This window comes from Trichosurus vulpecula, chromosome 4 (genome assembly GCF_011100635.1).
Source record: "Trichosurus vulpecula isolate mTriVul1 chromosome 4, mTriVul1.pri, whole genome shotgun sequence".
NCBI classification, from domain to species: Eukaryota; Metazoa; Chordata; class Mammalia; order Diprotodontia; family Phalangeridae; genus Trichosurus; species Trichosurus vulpecula.
The window spans coordinates 160,516,838-160,540,399 of record NC_050576.1 but is presented as its reverse complement, the minus strand read 5'-3'; the positions used below and the strand labels follow the sequence as shown (position 1 = coordinate 160,540,399).

The 23,562-nt window shown below is 39.6% G+C and overlaps 1 protein-coding gene across 1 annotated transcript in view; it reads left to right on the top strand.

The window, feature by feature from the left end:
• Positions 1-23,187, top strand: part of PRCC (proline rich mitotic checkpoint control factor) — a 39,013-nt gene extending 15,826 nt beyond the window's left edge. Inside the window, exons 2-7 of the mRNA XM_036758247.1 lie at positions 2,264-2,311; positions 10,987-11,574; positions 17,044-17,139; positions 18,547-18,690; positions 21,185-21,250; positions 22,693-23,187. Coding sequence (XP_036614142.1) covers positions 2,264-2,311; positions 10,987-11,574; positions 17,044-17,139; positions 18,547-18,690; positions 21,185-21,250; positions 22,693-22,779 — 1,029 coding nt within the window. The 3' untranslated portion in view covers positions 22,780-23,187. The remainder of the gene's footprint in view (positions 1-2,263; positions 2,312-10,986; positions 11,575-17,043; positions 17,140-18,546; positions 18,691-21,184; positions 21,251-22,692) is intronic.
• Positions 23,188-23,562: the final 375 nt, after the last annotated feature.

Here is a 23,562-nt window from a genome sequence, read left to right as displayed (position 1 = left end):
ATGCATAAAATAAAATACATAGAATTGTAAAGAAATCAATCATATTGAAATACAGTTGTAAAATTTTAAGAGTTCACAAACTCCAGGTTTCTTAAGAACCCCTCCTCTAGTCTCTCCAATCTGTCTTTCACTTAGCTCTCTCTAAAGTAGCCAGTAATCTCTCATTACTAAATCTAATGACCTTTTCTTAATCCTTATCCTCCTTGTACCTGTCTATACCCTTTGACACTGTCAGCCACCCTCTTCTCCTTGGTACTATGTTATCTCTAGGTTTCTTGGTTCTCCTCCTACCTATCTGACCACTCCTCAGTCTCCTTTGCTGGATTTTTATCAAGGTCAGCTCCCACTTGATCTTATCAGCTCCCATAGATTCAATTATCTCACCACTGATGATTCTCATATCTACTTATCCATCCCTATCCTCTCTGCTATCCTTCAGTATTACATCTTTAGTTGCTTGTTGGACATCTTAAACACAATGTGTCCAAAACTGCATTTATATTCCCCCTCCCCCAAATGTTCCCCTCTTCCTAACCTATTACTGTCAAGGGGACCACCATCCTCCCAACTGCTTGGCTCTCAACCTAGATGTCATCCTTGACTTCTCATTCTTTCTCACCCCTCATAGCCAATCTGTCTCCAGATCATATTGATTTTACCTTTGCAACATCTCTGTTTTTGTCCTCTGGTGCAGCCACTACCTTAGTGCAGGCCCTCATCCCCTGTTGCCCAAACTATTGCAGTAGCTTGCTGGTTGGTCTCCCTTCCTCCCCACTCAGTCTCTTTTCCACGTAGCTATCACATTGCCTTCCTAAAGCATGGGCTTGTCCATGTTACCTTCACACACTCCTTCCCCTCCGATTTAATAAACTCCACTGGTCGCCCCCTCTTACTCCAGGATCCAGATGTAAATCCTCTGACATTCAAAACCCTTAACAACCTGGCCCGCTCCTACCTCTTCAGTCTTCCAGCCCACTTTATTCATCCCCAAGTACCCTTCCATACAATGACATCAACTTCTTTGCTATTCCCTACACAAGACCCTGCATCACCCAACTCCAAATGTTTTCACTGTCTTTCTCCTATGTCTGGAATTCTCTCCCTCCCCATCTTTCCCTACTGATTTCTTTGGCCTCCTTCAAGTCCCATCTAACTGCACCTACAAGAAGCCTTTACCAGTTCTCCTTAATCTAGTGTCTTCTCTCCGTTGATTATCTCCCTTTTTCTCTTGTCTGTATCTTGTTTGTACATAGATGTTTGGATGTCATTTTCCCCTAGACTGTAAGCTCTTTGAGAGCAGAGACTATCTTTCACTTTTCTTTGTATTCTCAGTGCTTAGCATAATGCCTAGCATATAGTAGGCTCTTAATAAATGATTATTGACCAACTGACTTTACTGCCTGCCAAATCTGCCTAAGCACAGGTGACTGTGTCATTTCCCTGCTCAAAAAAGTCACTGCCTCCCTGGTGCTGATAATCTAAAATTACAGATTCCTTGCTTGGCATTTAAGGCCTACTATAATTTTTCTCCAGTTTATTTTTCCAGGCTTATTTCATATTATTCCCCTATGTGAACTCTTTATGTTCCAGCCCAGTTGGGATATTAGCTTCTTCCCAGTCTTTAAATCCTTTCTGCATTCATGTCCCTTTCTTCCCCCAATCTCTGGACACACTCTTTCCTCGTGTTTATCTGTTAACATCTTCTCTTTCAAGGCTCAGGTTAGATACCATTTATTTCCAGATTCTCTTCTCCTTTCCCCCTCCCTGAAAATATTCTTATCCTTAAGATTTTCTTAGAGAACTTTGGATCTCTCCTTTTTCCCTATCACACTTTACCATATATTTTTCTTGTTTGTGTACTTATTATATTTTATTTTTCTCCCCCAAGTAGAATGTAAGCTCCTTCAAGTCATGAACCGTCTTTTTTCAGTGTATCTATAGTGTCTAGCACTTTTTACATAAGTACTTAATTAATATAAATTGAATTGAGTGAAAAAGATTCATTTTTGTATTCCCAGTGTCTGACAGAGTTTTCATACAAAATAGGTACCTAGCAAATGTTTGCCAAGTTGAATTTTAACTCCTTTCACAGGAGAGAAGGCCCTTCTGTCTCTTGTTTACAGGTGGGGGTGGGGGTGGGGGTGAGGAAGGGGGAGCAGGGAAGAGGACTCTTTTAATCTATGATTTGTGTTTTTTTCCTTATGTAAGCATCTCCCCTGTTGGTCCAGTAACTGGAACTTAATTCCATTTCTTTTTTTCTCAGTCAGATTCAGAGGAAGATGAACCTACGAAGAAGAAAACTGTTCTTCAGGTAATTGATCAATATGAAATGATTTTAGTGTTCTTCCTCACTTTCATGTTCTGTACTAGAAGTTCAGATTCTAGACCTAATGACATTTCACATGTTTGGCAGTTTCCAAATTAGGCTCCAGGTAAGTCTCAGTTTGGGGCAGGACTGATTTGTATGGATTATTTAGGTCTCTTGCTGCTGTCCTTCCTCTTCTGTATTATTTCTTGAATTTGGCACTTTCCCAATTCCTTATTGCCTCTACGAAAGGATAAATAGGGGTAGAGAAAGGAGACAAAACTCAAAGAAATCTATTTTTGTACTTTTATAGCTCAAGTCCAAGGATTTGGTGGAAAAAGACAGAATCTAGTCTTTTTTCGGTCCTTTGGGCCTATAAAATAAAACATATACATACACACATACACACACACATATGTATACACACACACACATACACACACACATATATATATATATTTTTTTTTTTTGGAGGAGGGAGGTTTGGCAATTGAGGTTAAGTGACTTGCCCAAGGTCACACAACCAATAAGTGTCAAGTGTCTGAGGCCGCTTTTGAACTCGGGTCCTCTTGACTCCAGACTCAAGGGCTGGTGCTCTATTCACTGTGCCACCTAGCTGCCCCTAAAATAAACATATTTGTTTGTGTTCTCAAAGACTAGCAAGTTGAGAGCTGATATAAAGTGAACTTGTTCTCCCCTATGAGGTTAGAACAGAAGATCTAATGAGTGGCATAGAAGAGTTTTAGAATTGGAAAGGACCTTATAAGGACTTGCTTAGTCTAACCTTTCTATTTTATAAATGAATTAACTCAGATTGGGAGAGGTGGATCAGCTAAGGTCACATAGTAACTTAGCTCAGACTAAAACCAAGGCTGGGTAATAGGAAAGAGGAAGAGAGAAACAGTAAACTCTCTATTGCCTTCTAGGGAAATCTGCTGTCAATTGATTCTTGATTCCTCTCCTCCAGACTTTAGTTTCAAGTGTTTAATTAAATCACCTACTGTGCTCAATATTTGTTGATACCAGCAGTCTGTTTCCTCCTGCCTAGTAAAAAAAACCTTTTAAGTCAAAATGTGCTCAGTCATACACTCCATTAAAGGAATGTGTGAGCCAGACAGCTGGTTTACAAAAGGCTTGGTGTACTTCTGAGAGGTGATGCTGTTGAGAACAAGAACGGAATGGTTGAGTGGGGAGGAAATTTAAGCCAGGAGTGTTTGGGGGACTGGAAAGTTGAACAGCTTTTTATTTCCTCTGGAGTTAAGTCTTTATTATGGGACTTCATTATTTGATGTGAGGCGTTCTTTGATGACGTATATACCTGTGTTTTTATGGAAAGAACAGTGGGCTTGGAGTTGGAAGATCTGAGCTCAGGTTCTAGTTCTTCAGCTTACTATCGTGAAACTATATAGGCAAGTCACTTAACTTCTCAGTCTCAGTTTCCATATGTGAAATGAAAATAATGCTATTTCTACTATCCACCCCAAAGAGATCAAGGGAGAATAACTTTAAAGCACTTTATCTGTAAAACACTACATGAATGTCAGCTGCTGATATTATTGAAATGTAAGTATAAGAACATAGCAAATTGAAATGAATTTTGGATTATTCATTCCACTACTGTCTTTCAGAGTGTGGATAATAAGGAATTGACTGTAGTTCTCTTCGTATGATGCTTGGCAGTATTAGACATTTCGATAATGGCTTTTTTTGTGATGATGTTCCACAGACTCCCAAATGGCAAGGGCTCTGCTCAGCTAATTGAATTCCTGATCTCAAGGCTTGAGGGAAGATGGGGAAATCTTTATCCTGAGGGTTTTCATCCTTTGGCAGAATGAATTTTTCTATATGTAGGGTAGACTAGGCTCTTGGAAACAGGTAGGAATGGGTTTGTGCTGTTTGTTGCTCACAGATTAGGAATATCAGACTGAAGAAGGGGAGGCCCAGGCTGTTGAACTGACATCAGCAGAACTAGAAGTGGTTTTATGCTGTCATGGACAGTATTGGCATAGGTTCTTATCCCTGTTTTGCAAATAAGGAATCTGAGACCCAGAGAAGTAAAATAGTTTGTTCACAGTCATACAGCCATCAAATGTCAGAGCTGAAGGCCCTTATTCCAAGGTTACTGCTTTTTCCACTGTATCCAGCTGCCTCCCATAAACCAACATGGGTTCATGGAAATCTTAGAGAGAATATCAGTAAGGTCACAAGTATCAGCTAAGAAGGGAGATGAGCCTACAGAGATGGCAGCCTCTGGTGGCTCTGGTATGTAACCTTGGGGCTGGAGGCTCAGAATCCTCAAGTGCTCTTTTAAAGATTGCTGTTTGTTTCAGACTTCTGGTGTTTAGCTGAGCAGGCCAGGTATAGCATAGCCTGCCAAACTTTATATCCTGAAGCTCTGATCCTTGAGGCAGGTTACTATGAAAAGAATCCTTTTGCCTGACTAATTAATAGTTTTTGTAGGATCCAAAACTGTAATTTTTGCCCACCCAGACTGTGTGAGCAAATGGAGTTGTTGAGGGAATGAAAATAACTATGAGGAGAATGTAAACAAGGAAAGAAGCCTTCATATGGAGCCAAAGCCAGGGGGCTCAAACCAATCACAATCTACTGATCTCTTTCAACATCACCTGAATGATTTCTAAGCTGATTACCTCCTGGCATGTTTCTCACCCGTGAGGTGGAAAGGCCCACTCCTGACACCCAAGAATTTTTCTTTCCCTTCTCCATGGTCAGCAATGAGCATTCTCACCCCCTCCCTTTATTGATCATAACATTTTGAGGAGATAAAAATAATTAGTTCAATCAGTCAGTAAGCATCTATTAAACACTTACTATGTGCCTGGCACTGTGCTCCAAAAAAGGTGGGGACTTATCTTCTAGGCAGTAGTATTGAAACTACCTCATTTCCTCTGAAATTCTCACCATCATCATACTTAAACCTTTCTTAAAGTGCTTTTCTCTGTATTATGCTGTCCTGGTAATTTCAGATTGAATCTATTCTTCTATCTAAAGCAGTTTGACATAGTGGAAAGAACCCTGGATTCAGAGCCAGCAGACTTTGGTTCAAGTCAGAGTTCTTAAATGTACTGCTTGTGTGACCATGGGCAAATCACTTTATTTCATTGAGCCTTACTTATTAATGCCTGTGTGAAAAGGAGAGCAGGGTCATCCCTTAACACTGCCTGCTTTAGAAGGTTGTCATGAGCAAAGTGTTTTGTAAACCTTAAAAGTATCATACAAATATGTGAACTGTTGGATTTTTAGATCACTCGGCAAAATGACTTCTTTGCTTACAGTATGTAAAACACGTGAAATAGTTATGTTTTTGTGGAAGAGAAGCCTAGATTTTTTAAAAATAATTTTATTTATTTGGTTTTTTTCCCCTGGAGTGGGGAAGGCAGGGCAATTAGGGTTAAGTGACTTGCCCAAGGTCACACAGCTAGTAAGTATGTCAAGTGTCTGAGGCTGGATTTGAACCCAGGTCCTCCTGACTCCAGGGCCAGTGCTCTACTCACTGCATCACCTAGCTGCCCCCCTGAAGCCTAGATTTAAGGTGAGAAGTTGAGGGTGGGGAGGAATGGTTTATGACTCATTCTAGTTTAAAAAAAATTAATCAAGCTGAATTTTGAAATTCTGAACTTAGCAAATGTCAAATAAGATGATTATTTCTGTGTACAAAGCACAAAAGGAAAATAGGTTTGCAGAAGCAGCTGTGAATGTGTACTACATACAGCTTGCTTCTTCCTTCAAATACATACAAATACAACATATTATTTTCAGAGCTGTTTTACTTATTTGTGTTTCTTACCGACCTTCCTTCTGTTCTCTTCTTTGCATTTTAAAAATGTTTTAATGACTTTTTTCTTTTTTTTTTTTAAATTCACTTTGATAACAAAGTCTCTAGTAATGCTTCCCTCTCCCTTGCAAAAAAAGACAAAACCTTTGTATCGATATGCATATATTCATACTCAAGAGAAACATATCTCCACACTGGTAATGTCCAAAAATATATGTCTCATTTTGTACCTTGAATTTATCACTTCACTTTCAGGAGGCAGGTAGTATATTTTATCACTATTCCACTGTAATCATGGTTGATTGTTGGCATTATTCAGAGTTCTTAAGTAAGTCTTCCATAGGTGTTCGTTTTTTTTTTTAAACAATGTTGCTATTGTATAAACTGATGCCCAGATTTTGCTCATTCTGCTTACAGATCTCTCTGTTTGTCTAAAACTATATCTTTTGTCATTTCTTAAGGCACAACAGTATTCCATTACATTAATATACCACAAATTTATTTGGCTATTCCCCAATTGACAGTCACCCCTTAATTTCCAGTTCCTTGCCACTACAAGAAGGAACTGCTATAGATATTTTTGCACATCCAAGTCTTTTTGTTCTTCGTAAGAAGAGTCACCCTTCATAAATAGTTGCTAAAAAAAAACTTTTCTAGCAAAGGTTATACCCCCTTCTCAAGAATCATCATTGGCTTCTTATTTATTGCCTTTAAGATAAAATATAGACTCCTCAGTTTGGCATGTAAAGCCCTTCACTATCAAATATCTCTGATAAAAATCTGACATTCAAGAAATGTATCGGGACCTAACACAAGTGTGTGTGTGTGTGTGTGTGAGCGTGTGTATGTGTGTATGTGTGTGTACATATGTGTGTCCCCACTAAATAGGTAGTCAAAGAATATAAACAACAATAATTTCAAACTGTTAACCATATGAAAGATTGTTTCAGATCAGTAAAAATAAGAGAAATATAAATCAAAGCAACTCTTATTCAGCAAATTTACAAAGGTGAAAAAAGATAGGAATAGGTTCGAAGGACTGTGGAAGGGCAGACACACAAATACACTGTTGATAGAGCTCTGAATTGGTCTAATGTTTCTGGAAAATATGTTGTAATTATGCTAGGAAAGTGACTCAAGTGGCTATATCCTTTGAGCCAGCAATCCCATTGGTAGGCGTGTATACCAAAGTCAAAGACAGAAAGATCCCAAACTAATATGTTTGTAATAGCAAAGAACTGGAAACAAAATAGATGCCCATTCATCAGGGGAATGGCTAAACAAATTTTGGCATGTGAATGTGATAAAATCAGGCTTAGATTAATCTATTACAGATTCTGCATTATAAGAAACTGTGACTATGAAGAAAATAGAGAAGTGTGGTAAAACATGACCTAACACAAAGTGAGATAAGCAGAATCAGGTAAACAACATATAGAGACTACAACAGTGGAAGATGGAAAGGACCACCACCACAAAAATCAGAACCCAATGCTGATGAGCCCCAAAGAAGAGATGAGAATGTGTCTTTCTCCTTTGCAAAGGTGGGGGACTATCAGTGTAGTGCACTGCTTATCATATTGGACCCTAACTGTTTTGGGTATATCCAGAGGCTCTTTCCTCGAACTTCTTTTCTCTTTTTAACTCTTTATTTGTTGACCTCATCAACTCCTATGGGTTAAATTATCATTTCTGTGTAAGACTTCTCCCCATTTTATATATCCAGTTCCAGAATCTCTCCTGGGCTCCGGTCCCACAGATGCCTTGTGGATATTTTATTTTATTGGTTGATTGGCAAATGATAATGACAAGGAAAAAAGGAGCTGCAGCCTGTAGTGATTGATCCCTGTGATGCCAATAGGTGATTACAGATCTTTCCCACCAATAGGTCTCAGATGGGGCTAATTAAGGGAAGCTTGATTAGAGGTTTGTTTGTAGGCAGGTCTACTCCCTTTACTTACTAAGTACTAAGCCCCAGGCCTACATCCTTTCACTTATTGGGCATGAAGCCCTTGGGCCCTAGAGAGAGAGAGAGAGAGAGAGAGAGAGAGAGAGAGAGAGAGAGAGAGAGAGAGAGAGAGAGAAAGTGTGTAGTGTGTGTGTGAGAGTGAGTGAGTGTGTGTCTATGTGTCTATATATATTCAGAAGGTAGCCATTAGGGTTAGAATTCAGAATTCAGCCCAAGGAGAGGGAGTAAGAACTCCAGAGCGGAAAACTGAGGGGGTGAGAAGTCAGGCAAGCAGACAGTTAGGATTCATGAGTGTTTATGGGGAGGCCCCAGCAGGGGGAAAGATTATAGGATGACTTGGTTCCTTGCTATAATACTGTGTCATAATTTCCTTGTTGTTACATTTACTGGTTTTGGAATACAATTACTGCTATATTGAATTGGGGCTATTGGTTTTGGGATTTAATTCTCTAGTGTCTAAATAAATGTGATACTTTCCCTGCCTTCTACCTAGAGAATCTATTGTACTTTGTGATTCTAAACTATACAGGCATGTTCATGGTCATCTTTGAGGTCATGAATCTAGCCTTACTGATACAATCCCAAGAATTCCTGAACCCCAAGTTTAGTTTGGCATGCTGCAGCATATTAGCTTCAGAAATAGAGAAGTGAAATTCCCTGCAGGAGTGTTCCTTTGGGTGGCTGGTAGATTTTATAGAAGGACCTGGTGAGAGTCACTGGCTGCTGCCCAGATGGAATGGCCTCTAATGATAGCAACTACTGTTGATAAAAATGATCAAAGAATTGTCATCAGTATGGACTTCAGTAATAAGTCCTTGAAGTCTAGAGAACCAGTAGGCTCACTTTCTATCCTCAATCCTCTGTTCTAAATTGTTGCGGAAAACTGGGCAACCATAGCTGCCAAAGTCTCAACAGGCGTCAGTCCAGGGTGAGGAAGTCAGCAGTAACCTCTTGACTTGAGTTGCGTGTAATCCAAACTCTGTTGTCTTTTAGTCTTCTTTCATTTGTTATTGTGGTAATTATTCATAATTTTCTTTTGGTTTCACCTTGCTTCCTATCAGTTCATAAGAGATTTCCCATGTTTCTGAATTCCTCATTTTTTACAGTACAATATTATTCAGGTACCACATTCATATACTATTCATGTTCCAACCATAATATTCATATACTACAATTTTTTCAGTGTTTCCCAGTATATAGGCACCCACTTAGTTGGCACTTTATTGCTACAGCAAAGAATTCCAGACTATCTTTCCAAACTTACTTTATATTTCTCCTTCCTATACTCTATATTTCAGCCAGTTAAACTTGCTGTTTCCTGAAATCTGCATTCCAATTCTCACCTGTGTGCCTTTGCATGGGCTGTCTCACCTTTCTGGAGTATATTCCCTCCTCATCTGCACCTTTTAGAATCCTTACCTTCCTTTAAGGTTCAACTTGGGTTGGTAACTCCTTGGTGAAGTACTCTTTCCCTCTTCAAATTATCTTATGTTTATTTAGCTGTATAAATGTTGTAAAATCCCTCTACTAGTAGAGTATAATTTTATGTGAGGTCAGGGACTATATTTCGTTTTACTGTATTTCCAGCATTTAGCATAGTACCTTGAAATAATTGGTGCTTAATAAATGGCTTGGCAAATTATGTTGAATACTAATGGTTGGGGGCTGTGGAGAGATCATTCTTGGTAACATGGGTTAGAAGTTAATCTGAACATCATTTGAGGCAGAATTTCTGTGAGTGGTCCTAGAATGAACTCATGGATGATGTGGGAATGGCTGGTATCACCACCTTTCATTGTTTTGTACTGTTAAAGAATCTTGAACTAGGAGCTCAGGGGATTTGGGGTCTATTCCTACCTTGATTAGTCTTGGGATCTTGGACAAGTTCTTCATCTGTAAAATGGGAATAATAGGACGTGCAATGTCTCCTTCAGAGAGTTATGACAAAAGTGCTGTAAAACCTTAGAGAAATGAATTGTGATAATAAGGTTGGGGCTGTTGTTGACCATACCATCTGCTCATGTGGGAAATGACATAGGCATAAATAGCAAGCAATGAAAACTACTTTTCTGTTGAACAGCTATTTGCTTCTTCCTTCTGTTAATCTTGACCTAAGAGTCATTCACCACTTGGTGGGGCATTTCTTTTATCTGTGAGGAGGTGGAAGAGAGGGAAGAAGGGAGTGACCTTATTTTAATGCCCTTTCTGACATCACAACCTTTAGGTCTTGGGCCAGTAAGAACACTCAGGAAGTAGATTCCAAGAGATTCCATAGATAATGGGAGACTGGCTGGAATGGTGTATTTGCAAACTGACAAGTTAATTGCTTACTTGCTTAATATAACCAAGCTGTTTATAAGCTTCTGAGCACACAGTGGAGTTTGAAAAAATTTATTTTTGCTATCAACATATATATTGAGCATCTCTTTTATATTTAGCCCCTTGCCTAAGGAAATTTCTTTAGGGAAAAAGGGTGTTCCCAAGTTAATAGGAAAGAAAAGAAATGTACCCCTAGCATACAGACAAGACAGTTGATTCCTTCTAGTCATCTCATCCTGTCTTGACTGGATGAGGGATTAAGGAGCATATAATTCAGGCACAAAAATATTTGTCTAGAACATCTTCTAGTGGGAGGGGATTGTGGATCTGGATCAGAAAAAAAGGGAACAGGGGTATGTATGGTTGAGGGGAGCAGAGAGGGAAAATCAGTCCTGTTTATAGGATGTACCAAAATCTTGTAGAAAAACTTGACAGTTGGAAGAAGCAGGTTATAGATATTGGAACATAATGTTGTTGGGGCAACAAAAAATGAGGATTGCTTGATTTTGTAATGTTGGACTTCTTATTGTTGATAATAGTAATTATGAACTGAAAATACAAAGTCTCACTTGTCCTATTTCTCTCCTGCCTCACTAGGGATCTGGTGAAGGGACAGGTTTATCAGCTTTGCTTCCCCAACCCAAAAACCTGGCCACAAAAGAGACTAACCGATTGCTCCTGCCCTACGCTTTCTCTCGAAAACCCACCGATGTCTCTGCCGACACCAAGCTCTCCAAACCAGCCCCCAAGACCAAATCTGCTTCTTCTACTTCCTCCTCTGCCCCTGTTGTGGGTGCCACCACTACTACCCCATCACCCTCAGCCATCAAAGCAGCTGCCAAGAGTGCTGCCCTACAAGTGACAAAGCAGATCACACAAGAGGAGGATGACAGTGATGAGGAAGTAGCCCCTGAGAACTTCTTCTCCCTTCCAGACAAGGCTGAGCCTCCTGGAGCTGAGCCATACCCTTACCCTGTCCCTGCTGCTTCTGAAGAGCCACCCCCAGGCACAGAGCCAGATCCCACTTTTCAGGACGATGCGGCCAATGCTCCCCTTGAATTCAAGATGGTGGCTGGCTCAAGTGGGGCTCCCTGGGTGCCTAAGCCTGGGGAGGACTACAGCAGTCAGCCCTACAACCAGTTCCCTACATATGGTGACGCTAATGCCACTGGCGTTTACTATCAGGTAGGTGAAAAGTGTAAAGGAATGACCTGGGACAGTTATATAGAATGTTAGAGATTTGAGGCTGTATTCCAGTTCCTGCTTTGATGTTTTATGTTACTTCGACTAAATTAAACCTTTCTGGGATCTGTTTTACTGTATTTATCAGACCATAATAAGTACGATAAAAAAAAATTCAGGGTAACATTGGCTAAAATTTGCTCTGTGTCTTGAATCTCATAACTACTAAGTACCATATACTGGGCATTTCCAGTACTTTAGAAACAGAGCTCAATACTAACATCTTGGGTTAGATCTAGAGCCAGACAAGATAGATTCCTTGCTTTTTTATAGTTCCCAGACAAATAACAGAGATGGATATACTTCTAAAATGTGGACAAATAAGGGTAAATAGGCAGAACTCCAGTCATTATACAGGAGCGGAAGTCAAAGCCTTTTTGGGGGCCATGGGAAGTTAGTGCATAAAAGTGGGGTTGGAGAGGATGGCAGGCAGCATGGTATGCTGAGATTTAGGATGGCCTGCGTTAATTGTGCCTGATTTCTGGATAGATTCTGAGAAGAATAATGCTCTGATACTGGGGGAAATCAGGAATTATTTTTCAGGATACACCAAAGTTTTGAAAAGATGTTTCCATTTCAGTTAAATTTTGATTTTTAAATCTTGGGTGCAGCATATATCCTGATGAGTACAATGGTCATACCATTCGCTCTTTCTTCAAGAATGTTAAGAAAAATGAGGTTATAGATATAAAAATGTTTTTATCTCTTTAGCAAAAAAAGTATCCAAGTCCAAAATAGTAGAGGGTTATGCCAAGCTTTGTGCAAAGGGTTAGAATTATAAAAAACAGTAAAGATAGTCCTCAAGGGGCTTACATACTAATAGGAAGAGACTCTCTATATAGGGGAGTGCTCATAAAGTAGAATTTTGTATTCAAAATGTGTCTTCTTTAGAATAGGGATAGGAACCTAGACTTGTGTTTTATTGGTATAGGTGACTTACAAATGAGGAAACTCTTATAGAGAGCTGCTAGTACCGTATTTCCCCATGTATAAGATGCACCTTAATTTTGGGGCCTGAAATTTGAAAAAAATATGTATTACATAAAGTTACTGAATGCAGGTTTTATTCACGTGCTCATAGCTTTCAGGCATCTTTTGGGCAAGTCTGGTGTGTGTACGCATGCTTAGTTTCATGACCCTGAAGCACCAATTGTATCCTCCTTTGAAATCAGTAACTTCTTTTTCATCAGCAATTCTTCTTGCGTCATGCTGAACCATCTTTGTGGACACAGTAATTCCAATTGCCCTTTGCTCTTCAATCCGTATCTTCAATTCCCTTTCTAAATCAGGCCATTTTGCTGATTTGCCTCATGCCTTCTGCTGCCCTCATGGCTTTCTTCTGCCGTAGTGTTTTCAGTAGGGTTTCTTCTTGCCATAGCCAGTCTCGGACTTTTTTCTCAGTTGGAGGAGGACCAAACTTACGTTCAGCAGCATGATTTCCATTCACTTTTGCAGACTGGATCACTTTTAACTTGAATTCAGCACTGTATGAAAATCTTTTCTGAGCCATTTCTGGGCAGAATGTGGCAAAATGTAACCTAATATACTGTAACAAATGCAAAACAAAGACAAGAAGCACGAAAAAGCAGGAAATGCAAGTAAAAAAAATCTACAACCACTGTATAAGACGCACCCAGTTTTTAGACCCCAAATTTTTCAAAAAGGGGCGTGTCTTACACATGGGGAAATACGGTAGATGTTGGAGGTGGACCTTAAACCCAGCTATCCCTGGCATAGAGGAGGGCTCTTTATTTATTATGCCAATAAGCCTTTCATTGGTGGATTTTTTTTTAATGTACTAGGAAAACCTACTATTGAAAGTCACAATATTGTAGGTGCTTTTGTAAAGTGAAGAATCATCTACCAGTTTTGTCTCTTGTATGTATCTTTATTTTCATGTTTTTTGTTTGCCTATAATGAAGTATACCTCTACGTTACTGACCTTTGTTTTCTATTCAACTGTTGGTTTAAAATGGACCATTTGTCCAGGAAACATGTAGGCTAGGAATAGAGTAGGAGTTAAGGAGCTTCAGGGCCAGGAGAGAGAGCAGCTCGTGAGGACTGTGCCTCTCCAGCTTGGCCAGACCAGAAAGGTTCCTTTCTCCTTTCTTTTTTCCCCGGTATACATTCCTTGAAGGGGGACCACTGAATTACCTAACTCTGTGACTCGTGGGAATGGGCAGAATTCAAAATGTCCCTGTAACACTTCATAGAGTAGCTGTGTGGTACAGTGGGATAGAGCATTGGGGCTGCAGTCAGGAGGATTCATCTTCTTGAGTTTAAATCCAGCCGCAGACACTGAGTAACTGTGACCTTGGGCGAGTCACTTAACCTTGTGTGCCTCAGGTTCTTCATCTGTAAAATGAGGTGGAGAAGGAAATGGCAAACCACTCTAGTATCTCTGCTAAGAAAACACCAAATGGAGTCATAAAGAGTCAGACAGAACTGAAATGATGGAACAACAAAAACACCTAATAACTGGTTAGTCATAGGCAAGTCATTTAACCTCTCCAAGACTTAGGCAACTCTAAGACTAATCTGCTAAAATATAAACTGTTTTGATTTGTGGTGGTGGAAGGAATTTTCCTGCCTAAATCACAGATTCTTGACTTATCAATTCTGGTTTGCTTTCTAAACATTGGTTTGCTTTATGTCTGAGGCACGCTTTCCTATGATTCTTTTGTCACAAGACAACACAGAGAGAAGAAAAAGGATGAGTATTGAATCACTGTGTGCTTTTTAGAATGAAAGGTTTTCTGGGCATGTCTTTCAACTCTTGATCTTCAACTTTTGCAGTCTAGTGAGTCATTTCATAAGGAACTGAGGAAACAGTAATCTAGAGGGCCAGGAAGAACCTAAGTCCTATTGTAACTGTTGAACTACTCTGAGTAATATTTGAAAGATGGTGAGAACAGGAAAGCTACTGCAGGTCTAGAGAAAGGCAAGTGTCCCAGTTTAAGAAAAAGGAAGAGAGTCTGCAAACTGGGCCAGTGAACTTAACTTCAGTTTCCTTTTTTTTTTCTTTGCCAGGGAGAAGGCAGGGCACTTGGGGTTAAGTGACTTGCCCAAGGTTACACAGCTAGTAAATGTGTCAAGTGTCTGAGGCTGGATTTGAACTCAGGTCCTCCTGACTCCAAGGCCTGTGCTCTACTCACTGCACCACCTAGCTGCCCTTTAACTTCAGTTTCTTATAAAATTCAAGAATGAATTATTAAAGATATGGTTAGAGTACATCTAGAAAAGGAATTACAAAAGCCACTGTGATTTCATCAAGAATAGGTCATGCTAGACTAGCCTTAGTTCTTTTTTTGATAGGGTTACTAAATGGAGAATGTGTAGAGTTACTTAGATTTTTAACAAAGCACTTCTTAAAGCATCTTGTGCTATTCTTATGTAAAAGATAGAGAGGTGAAAGCTAGATGAAAGTATAATTTGGTAGATTTGGAACTTATTGAATGGCTGTATTCAAAAGACTAGTCATTAATGATTTCATGTCAGCTTGGCAAGTGGTCTTCTGCAGTGGAAGATCCTAGGGATCTTAAGCCTGTGCTATTAACATTTGTGTCAGAGTTGGAGAAAGGCATAGATTAATCAGTCAGTAAGCATGTAGTAAATATCTACTATGTGATGGGCACTGTTCTAGGTATTAGGGATGCAAATACAGAAGGGAGATGTTAGGCTTATCAGATTTTCAGATGACACAGTGCTGGGATAGGTAATACCCTGGATGACAGGATCCAAAAGATCTTCTTAGGCTAGAAATTTTGGCTGAATTAAATAAGATGACATTCAGTATGGATAAATGTAAAGTCTTATATTTGGGTTCAAGAATTAAATCCATAAATACTAGATATCAAAGGCACGGTTAACAGTTTGTCATGAAAAAAGATTTGGGGGTTTAAATAAGTTTCAAACTCAGTATGAGTTGACAGCATGCTACAGCAACCAGAAAAGCAGATGCGATCTTGAGCTATGTTAGTAAAGGCATAGTGTCCAGGACTAGGGAGGGGATAGATAGTCCCGCTATACGCTACCCTGGTCGGGCCACAACTATAGTTCATTTCTGGGGGCCACAGTTTAGGAAGGATGTTGAAAATCAGAAAATATCCAGGGAGGGCAACAAAGATTTGAGTCCATTACACATGAGAATTAAAGGAATTGTAGGTGTTTAGTTTGAAGAAGAGAGGGCTCAGGAAGAACATGATAGCTGTCTTTAGGTATTTGAAGGACTGCCATGTAGAAGAGGGATTAAAATGGTTTGGTTTGGATTCAGAGGACAGAACTAGGAACAATGGGTGGAAGCTATAAAGATGAAGATTTAGGTTTGATGTAAAGAAACACTTGCTAACTTTAGAGCTTTCAGTAAGTGGAAGGGGCTACTTCAGGAGGTAGTGAGTTCCCTGTTCTTTTTGGATGTCTTCCAGTAGAGACTAGGTGATCACTTGTCAGGTGTTGCATAGTAGGTGTTGCATACCTGGGCATAGGTTGAATTAGAGAGCCTCTGAAGTCCCTTCCAGTTCTAAAAATCCTTGATACTTATTTGATGACAGTCTGATAAAGGTATATTTCTCAGGACCTTAGTGTTAGTGGGTACTTCTGCAAGGAATGTCAGGATGGTATGGTGGGTAAAGCACAGGATTTGGATTTAGAAGATCTCTCTTCAAATCCTTGCTTTGTTACATGGAATAAAACATTTGACCATGCTATAACTCTATTTTTTCACTTGTAAAATGATGAGGTTGGCTGTTTATCAGGTGTCAGACATGCCACCTACAACACTGAGTGCAGCCAAAAATACAATAAAACATAAATAATGTTAATATGTGGTTTTCTGAATCAGTTTGTGGCCAGCGGGGATCTTTATATACAGTTTAGTCATACCCCTCACCCCCATTTTCTAGTTGAGTTTAACATCATTGGTCTTAATAACCTCTTGAGTTCCTATCAGCTTGACATCCTATGAAAATATAGTAAAAATAAGATAATCTAATCTTTAATTCCCTATTGAAATTTATTGGCTCCTTTGTATGGAGATCTAAAGGAATATAGTGAATTTGTAATAAAACAAGTTGTTTCCAAGGTGTTGGTATTTAGTGCCTTTATGTTTTCTCTTTTCTCCTTGAAATGCCTTATAGATCCTCCCTTTGTAAATACCTTTTTATTTTTTCTCTCTTTGGCTTTCCCATGGTACTTTGCTGAGGTCTCTCCTTCCCATGTATCATTTTCTGCCTTGCATTATAGTCATTTGTATGTATGTTTTATCTCTCCTCACCCAATTAGATTGTAAGGTCTTTGTAAAAGCAAAGGTTGATGTCTTATTTCATCTTTTTATCCAACTGTTTGGTACAGTGCTTTTCACATAATAGGTACTTAGTAAGTGTTTAAATTAAATTGCATTTATTCTGGCTTTAGGATTATTACAGTAGTGGCTACTACCCTGAGTCTGATCCAGCCTTAGCTCCCCCCCAGGAGATTACCCCAGACGCCTCTTTCATTGATGATGAAGCGGTAAGTTAACATAGTAATTTTATTAATTTTGGTTCAAGAACCCCATCCTTAAGGTCAGAAAACAGATGCTAAAAGAGATTTGGGTTTCTTTGCTAATTTGTTTTACAGAAGCATGTTCTCCCAAGCTGTGTTTTTTAGGCCATTTGAAGTGCTACTTCCTTTAGGAAGCCTTCCTTAATTCATGTGAAGGAAGCTAAGCTATATACCTCATGGTCTTCAAGTCCATATCCGGGGTATTTAGCATGGAGGCCTTCATAGCCCTAGCATTTAATATTTTCATTAAAAAGACCCATAAATTTAGTGATATTTATCCTCTCTCCACCAATAACATATAACAGCTCCTCTAGGCTTTTATAGTGGACCTTCAGAAGTTACTATAGCTAAAAAAATTTTCCGTTAGTGACCAACCACTAGTGATGAGTATCTAAGCACTTTGCCAAACTGTTACTTGAGTTAAGGCACAGAGTCTATCCTGAGGTGCTTAGTTCAGGGTTTCTTAAACAAGGAAATTGTGACCCTCTGGGGATAGTTGTGAAATTTCTGGGACTGTGAAAACTAAAGTTACTTCTTTGCACAGAAGTTGTTTTAAAATTCTCTTCTCTCCCTTTTATCTTTTCATATCCAAAGTTTCTCTAGTTACTCTGAATTATGTGTTCACCCTTTCCAATGTTACCATCCTCATGATTATGTTTATGATTATATCCAAATAATTCCCTTCTCAAAAGCAGGTAGAGGGTATGGTCTCATTGGTGATTGGACTACATATTTGGATCCAGCTCAGGGTTTTGGTAATTTGGGTTGTCTGCCCTCATGCCCTAAAACTCCCCTTGATGCCCTAAGTGGGTAATTTGTATTTATATAACTGGTATTTTTCTGGAAAGAAGACAAATAGCAGTTATTAGTCAAGTTTCCCGAGATCCTTTGCTTAGTCTCTTTTGCAGAGGTCTTCTCTCACAACCCTTACTCAACTCAGTATCTCTTCCCTATACTTTTGGTGTGTGGTAACCTGGCTTAGTAAGACTAAATGAGTACAAAAAAAAAAACTAGACAAAATTGTGGGGAAACAACTTTCATTGGAGAAATCCTGAAAATGTTCTGCAATGTGTTTTTAGATTAAATATAAATTAGATGTAACTGACCCTGTGCAGACTTCCACATATTTGCGTCTAACTCTTAGCTGTCCTTGCACTGGATCTAGGAGGATTTCCTGAAATAGGTAGCACTTCAGATGAAAAAGAAAGGAGGAGAGGTAGCTTAGCAGGTGACAGAGGGTATATTATGTAGAGGCAGCATTTAAGGTAAAACTCACTAAGAATCCAAGTGGCCCAGATTATCTTGCATCCCACCCTTTGTTTCACCTTCCTTTACAGGCTACTTGTAACTTTTCTAATTTATATCCTTTCCTAGTTCAAACGGCTTCAGGGCAAGAGGAACCGAGGAAGGGAGGAGATTAACTTTGTGGAGATCAAAGGGGATGACCAGCTCAGTGGGGCCCAGCAGTGGATGACCAAGTCCTTGACAGAAGAAAAAACCATGAAGTCATTCAGCAAGGTAGAATGAGAGGGGTTGGTGGGCAGCATTAGGAGCTGTTGGAAACAGCTAGTCCTTCTCTCCTTCCCTCCAACACCCATGGAATAAAAAAAGGAAAAGCAAACTCATGTAACAAGTATGCATAGTTAATTAGAGCACATTGGCTAAGTCCAAAAATGTGTCTCATTCTACCTCTTGTTTGTGTTGATCACCTTTCTGTCAGGAGATAGGTAGCATGTTTCATCTTGGGTATTCAGAAATCTTAGCTGGTGATCACATTGACCAGAGTTCTCAAGTTCTTCAAGGTTGTTTTTCTTTATATCGTTGTATAAGTTGTTCTCCCTCTGCTTATTTCACTATGCATCAGTTTTTAAATAGAAATTGTCCCAGGTTTCTCTGAAAATACCCTTTTTATAACTTTGTATGGCATGGTACTATTCCATTGCATTCACATACCACAATTTTTTCAGCCCTTCTCCAATTTATGGACATTCCCATAGCTTCTAGTTCTTTGCTACTACAAAATGAACCCTTTTTTTGTACATGTGGGTCATTTCCCTCTTTCTTTGATGTCTTTGAGGTGCTGGAAACAGTTCTAGAAATGTTTCGTTTTCCCAGTTCCCTTGTTGTTTTCACAGAAATTTTAGCAGGCAACTATTTACCTTTAGTACTAGAGAAAGAACTGTGAAAAAAAACTATAATAGTGATAGTGCATATTAAATATTTGAATTCATATTCAAATGCAGTCTGCTGTTGATAGAGAGCAATATTCCCCAATCTAGGTCATGGCTGTAGGAAGGGGTTACAGATTTTCTGTTCCTCCCCAAATATCCCTCAGCCCACTTTGACATCCTTCTTTCTACCCTGTTGAATCAGAATCTATGCAGAGCTCACTTTAGATGTGGTCACAGTTGCTAAGTTCTATATACATGTGCCTTTTCCTACTGTCCTTATCTTCCTCTTTCCTGCATTACTAGAGCACGCTTTGTGTTGTCCTCCTCTCCACCCCACCCCCCAACACAGCCCTGTCTGTGCCAATTTTCATCACTGGGAGTAGGAGAGATCTCTGTACCCCATAATGTGCAGCATCAGATTTAGATATTATGATCTAACATGGAAAGAGAAAAATATTGGAAGCACTGCATTAGCACAGCAGTGATGACATCAAGGCCATAAGCTTTATTTCCCTCTGGTTTGTGTTGACTCCATTCCATGGGCACAGTTATTGAATAAACATTTATTAAGTATCTACCACATCCCAGGCTCTGTGCTAAGTCTGGGGATACAAAGAAAGGCAAAAGACAGCCCTGTTTTCAAGGATCCTACAATGCAATGGAGGGGACAATATGCAAACAACTGTGAATAAGCAAGCTATATACACAGGATAAATTGGAGACAACCCAGGGAAGGTACAGATGGGCACATTAGCCTTAGCTGTTTGTTTTGCATCTGAATGCCGCAGGTCATATTAAGCAAGAGGGTGTAGTTAGATCAGCATAAATCCATCATTTACTGAAAATAAAACAAAAGACACATCCACTGATGGTAGGTCCGTAGCATCATTTTTATCTACAAAGAAGAACATTATTATTTACAACATCCAAAAGAAATAGCCAGCAGTCCCTGCCCTCAGTGAGTTTATTGCTAAAACTGATTTTATTACTGTTGCGTGAAGCTTCATTAGTAACTAGGAAGAACCCCCAAGTTCTCTGGGTGGACCCCTGTGGAAGATTTATAGGAGAACATGGAGGTGGGGGGATGGTGAGATAGATAGAGCAGCTATAGTTGTGGGAGTTGAAAATTCAGAGAGATGGTTGGCTTTCACATGATGGAATTGGAGAGACTTCCCAAAAGAAGGGCAATTCTGGGGGCAGATTGAATAATGAGAACCTGGTGAGCCAGAGGACAAGAGAATCCTCCACATATGTGGTCCAGGAGGGTAGCAGAGGAGAAAAGATCAATTGAAGGAGCTTTGGGTTGGAAATGAGAGCCGGGCAGGTTGGAGTTGGGTGAGGAAGCCTGGCCAAGATGATTTTAGTGCTGATTGCAGTTTAAGAAAGAGGAGGCCACCATGCAGAACCATTACTTTTGGAGCCAAAGGCTTGTCCTTTCTTGCAGGTTCTCTCCCCTCAGCTCCTTCTGAGGACTCTGGACCAGGCTTCTGGCCACAGTACCTTTTCCAAAAAAAGCTCTTCAGTTAAAATAAAAAGAAAGAGGAGGCCACTGTTTGTCTTCAAGAAATCTAACATAATAGCAGTACAACCCAGACATCTTCAGCAAGTGTGCTTAGTGAGCCTGAACTTTCTGCCAAGGGTTCTAACTCTTTTTTTCTTTTTTTAAATAAACAGCTTTAGACCTGGGTTTTCAGCTGATCTTCTTCCCAAGAGCTACAACCAAATAATTTCTCAAATGTCGATTCTGAATTTTTTCTTGTTCTTACCACCAGCCCTGAATATCAGGGAACCTTTGGACAGGTCTGCCTTCCCAGACTGATGTTTCTTTCTTTAACTTACAGAAGAAGGGTGAGCAGCCAACAGGCCAGCAGAGGCGAAAACACCAAATCACATATCTGATTCACCAGGTGAGCCAGGGCAAGGACCTCAGCCTATCCACTCATGTAGCTTTTGGATGCTATTTGCAGCCTGAGATCGGGTTCTGCAGAGGGAAAGTGCCTGAAATGTGGCCATCATTAAATACTGAATTGATTTCCAGGCATGCCACTAGATGGCGATAGTTTCCTTTGGCATTGTCACCCCATTTTTAACCTCCAGAAGAGATCCTGTATATGTACATGCTTTGTTTTAAGCAAGCCATTTTCTAAAAGGTTCCATCATAGGATTCCTTAAACTAATTGACTCCTCATAATTGATTTCCCAAAATTCAGTTTCTATCCAAATTTTCAGAAGCATATTTAGTGCATAAAAAGTGAATTATGCTTATATAATCAACACTCTAGTTGCCTCAGGACCAGAGTAAAGCAGTAGCAGAGGTAAAGCTGATAAAGCAGATAACCTTAAATTTCTCTATGGTTTTGGGATGTCTTTGTTTTTGTTTTGAATGTGACTTTATAGCAACTCTTTAACATTTGAATACCTAGGAGTAGCTTATTTACATATTACTTTTTCTGAAAATATCCCTTAGAGAGTAGTATAAGTATTTTCTCCATTTTATACAAAAAAATGAGGCATGTTAAGGCTAGATGACTTTTCTAGAATTTGGTCAGACTTTAGATTTGAACTTAGGTCTTTCCTAACTCCTCCAACTCTCAATTTGAGATCACAAATGAGATAATATATACATAAATCGCTTTGTGAATCTTGAACCTGTGAACCAGCCATTAATATTACACTAGGCTCCTTAGAGCATATCTGGCTTTATGGTAGGCACTGTATGGGAGGCAGAGATGTTAGTTATGATCTCAAGTAAAATATCCATAGCAAATATTTTTCATTTTTCTTGTGGCATTTTCACCTTCCCCAGTTCAGTGATGCTTTGTTGTAATCCTTGTCTGTAGTTTTATCCCTGCAACTATTAGGGAAGATAAGCTATTACAGAATTTCAGTGGCTACATGATTCATAACTGAGTGAGAATCCTATCTCTTAAAAAAGAAAAATTCTGTCACTTCCAGGAAAAGTAAGAGTCAGACCTTTTCTTCTTCTTTTTTTTTTGGAGGGAGGGGAGGGTCTTCTTAGATGGGTGAGTGATGCTATTCATTTCTAGAAGGAAGCAGGGAGCAGTTGAGCCAGGGGAGAAGTGGGGAAAGTAAATAGCTGCTCAGTATTGTTATGATTAGTCATAATTCACTTTTAGATAGCATTTTAAGGTTTATATGCCCCCCAGTAAATCATTTCAGCACCCCCATCCAAAAACATGGTGTGACTTTCCCATCTACTTGGGCATGTAGAGATCTGGGCTTTGGATTGTTATCACAGTGGGAAGATTTGGGATCAGATATCTCCCAGGGGCAAGAGGAAGAACTTTTAGTACAATAAATCTTTTCTTAAAATTTTTTCCCTGTTTAGGCTAAGGAGCGAGAGTTGGAGCTGAAGAATACCTGGTCAGAGAACAAGCTTAGCCGTCGGCAGACCCAAGCCAAATATGGATTCTAGGCTTCTGGAACTGATTCCTCAAGGATCCCATCTTCCCCTTTACCCAGTACCAGGTGGCCTGGCCTTGCCCTTCCCAGCTAACACCTTTGGGAGCCCCAGCAGCTCCAAGTCCAGGACCTTTTTCCCTAGGGTCCCAGCCATCACCTCCTTGAGAAGGAACACATTGGATTTCATTTTCTTAATAAAACTTAGAAAATGCAGCTTCCATATCTCTTGGGGCCAACAAAGACTCCCAAGTGACTTCCAGAAACAACTGTTGAATTCTAGGTTGGGAACTTGGCTCCCTAACAGGGTGAAATGACTGGTTGAATTCTGGATTTTGTTTTTGTTTTTGTTTTTTTTTTTTGTTTTTGTTTTTTAAACAAAAACAAAGATGTCTGTTGAAATAAAACATCCATCCTGACAGAAGCTGCTTACCCTGCACCTTTCCTCCTCTGGTGTGGTTTCCTTTCTCTGAACCACACCTCTTTATTTGTTGTTTTTCGCCCCTAATTTGTTTGTACCTTGTGTAAAATACTCTGTGATTACTTCCTGGGTTTCCTCCTTATTGATTGCTTCTCTTTTGACCCTGCCACCTAAAGGGAATTTTTGGTGGCTGAGACAAGGTTCAAATTGGAGTCATGGAGCATAGCTTCCTGCTTGCCATTCCAAACCCCTCAAACTGAGAGGTTAAATATAAAGGAAAGAACTATCTGACTTTTAAGGGTTTGAATCCTGGGAGTGGGTGAGATGCTGGACTCTCTAATGATTAAAATGAGCTTTAGTGGTTTTTAGTCTGGGGCC